Here is an 815-nt window from a genome sequence, read left to right on the forward strand (position 1 = left end):
CCCCTAAAAATGTGGAGGGGGGCGGGGGGGGTTGTTTTTTGGGGGTGCTCACCTCCTGCTGCAGGCGTTTAGCCCGACGGCCGTAGCTGTTGAACTTGGAGGGCTGGACGGACTGGCGCAGCGGGATGCTGTGGGGTTTGTACTCCCGGTCCTTCTCCTCGCTCTCAAAGGGCCGCGTGTTGCACTGCTGAAGGGAAGAGACCCTCAGAGTGGTGGGCGGCACCCCGTAGCCCCCCCACCCCATTTTTCCCACTAAATCACCCCGTTTTCTCACCACCAGGTTGGCCCCCGACTGGTACATCTCGTAGGGGTAGATGATGCGCTCGTAGTGGGCGCGCAGCAGCGAGCCAATGTTCTTTCCCGAGGGGTAAGCGAGGCGTTGGGCCACCCGAGCCCACCGCCGGTCCTTACAGATGGCCTCGTACCCCCCTTCCTCCATTACCACCTGAGAGGAGAACATACATGAAGGACCCCCAAACCAGTCGCACCCCCCACCCCCAGTACGCTCCCGTGCCCTCCCAGACCTTGCTGAGGCTGTAGAGGTCAAGGATGCGTCGCTCGACGTTGGGGATCTTGAGCGAGGAACCCTGGATTTCCCAAAATTTGGCGATCTGGTCCAGGTAGTTCAGCTTCACCCGGGTCTGCGCCTGCCAGGGGTGGGGGGGAAGAAAAGGGGGGGAGGGTGAGCCCTGTGCACACCCCAAAATCAGCTGGGGAGGGGAGGAAAGAAAAGGGGGCCGCCCCCCACTCACCTCCAGCTCGTTGAGCCGCTGGATGCGGGGGGTGAATCTGAAGTTGTCCACCTCCACGGCAAA

The 815-nt window shown here is 62.2% G+C and overlaps 1 protein-coding gene across 1 annotated transcript in view; it reads right to left on the reverse strand.

The window, feature by feature from the left end:
- The window catches only part of KDM5C (lysine (K)-specific demethylase 5C), a gene marked incomplete at its 3' end in the record, with an annotated part of 11,831 nt that overhangs the window by 8,742 nt on the left and 2,274 nt on the right, over nucleotides 1-815 (reverse strand). The window contains exons 2-5 of the mRNA XM_010573978.1: nucleotides 753-815; nucleotides 525-647; nucleotides 275-445; nucleotides 53-187 (exon numbers count right to left, since the gene is read on the reverse strand). The exon at nucleotides 753-815 is cut by the window's right edge and continues 16 nt beyond it. Coding sequence (XP_010572280.1) covers nucleotides 53-187; nucleotides 275-445; nucleotides 525-647; nucleotides 753-815 — 492 coding nt within the window. The remainder of the gene's footprint in view (nucleotides 1-52; nucleotides 188-274; nucleotides 446-524; nucleotides 648-752) is intronic.

The sequence above is a fragment of the Haliaeetus leucocephalus genome, unplaced genomic scaffold, assembly GCF_000737465.1.
Source record: "Haliaeetus leucocephalus isolate CR32 unplaced genomic scaffold, Haliaeetus_leucocephalus-4.0 Scaffold402, whole genome shotgun sequence".
In the NCBI taxonomy this organism is placed as follows: domain Eukaryota; kingdom Metazoa; phylum Chordata; class Aves; order Accipitriformes; family Accipitridae; genus Haliaeetus; species Haliaeetus leucocephalus.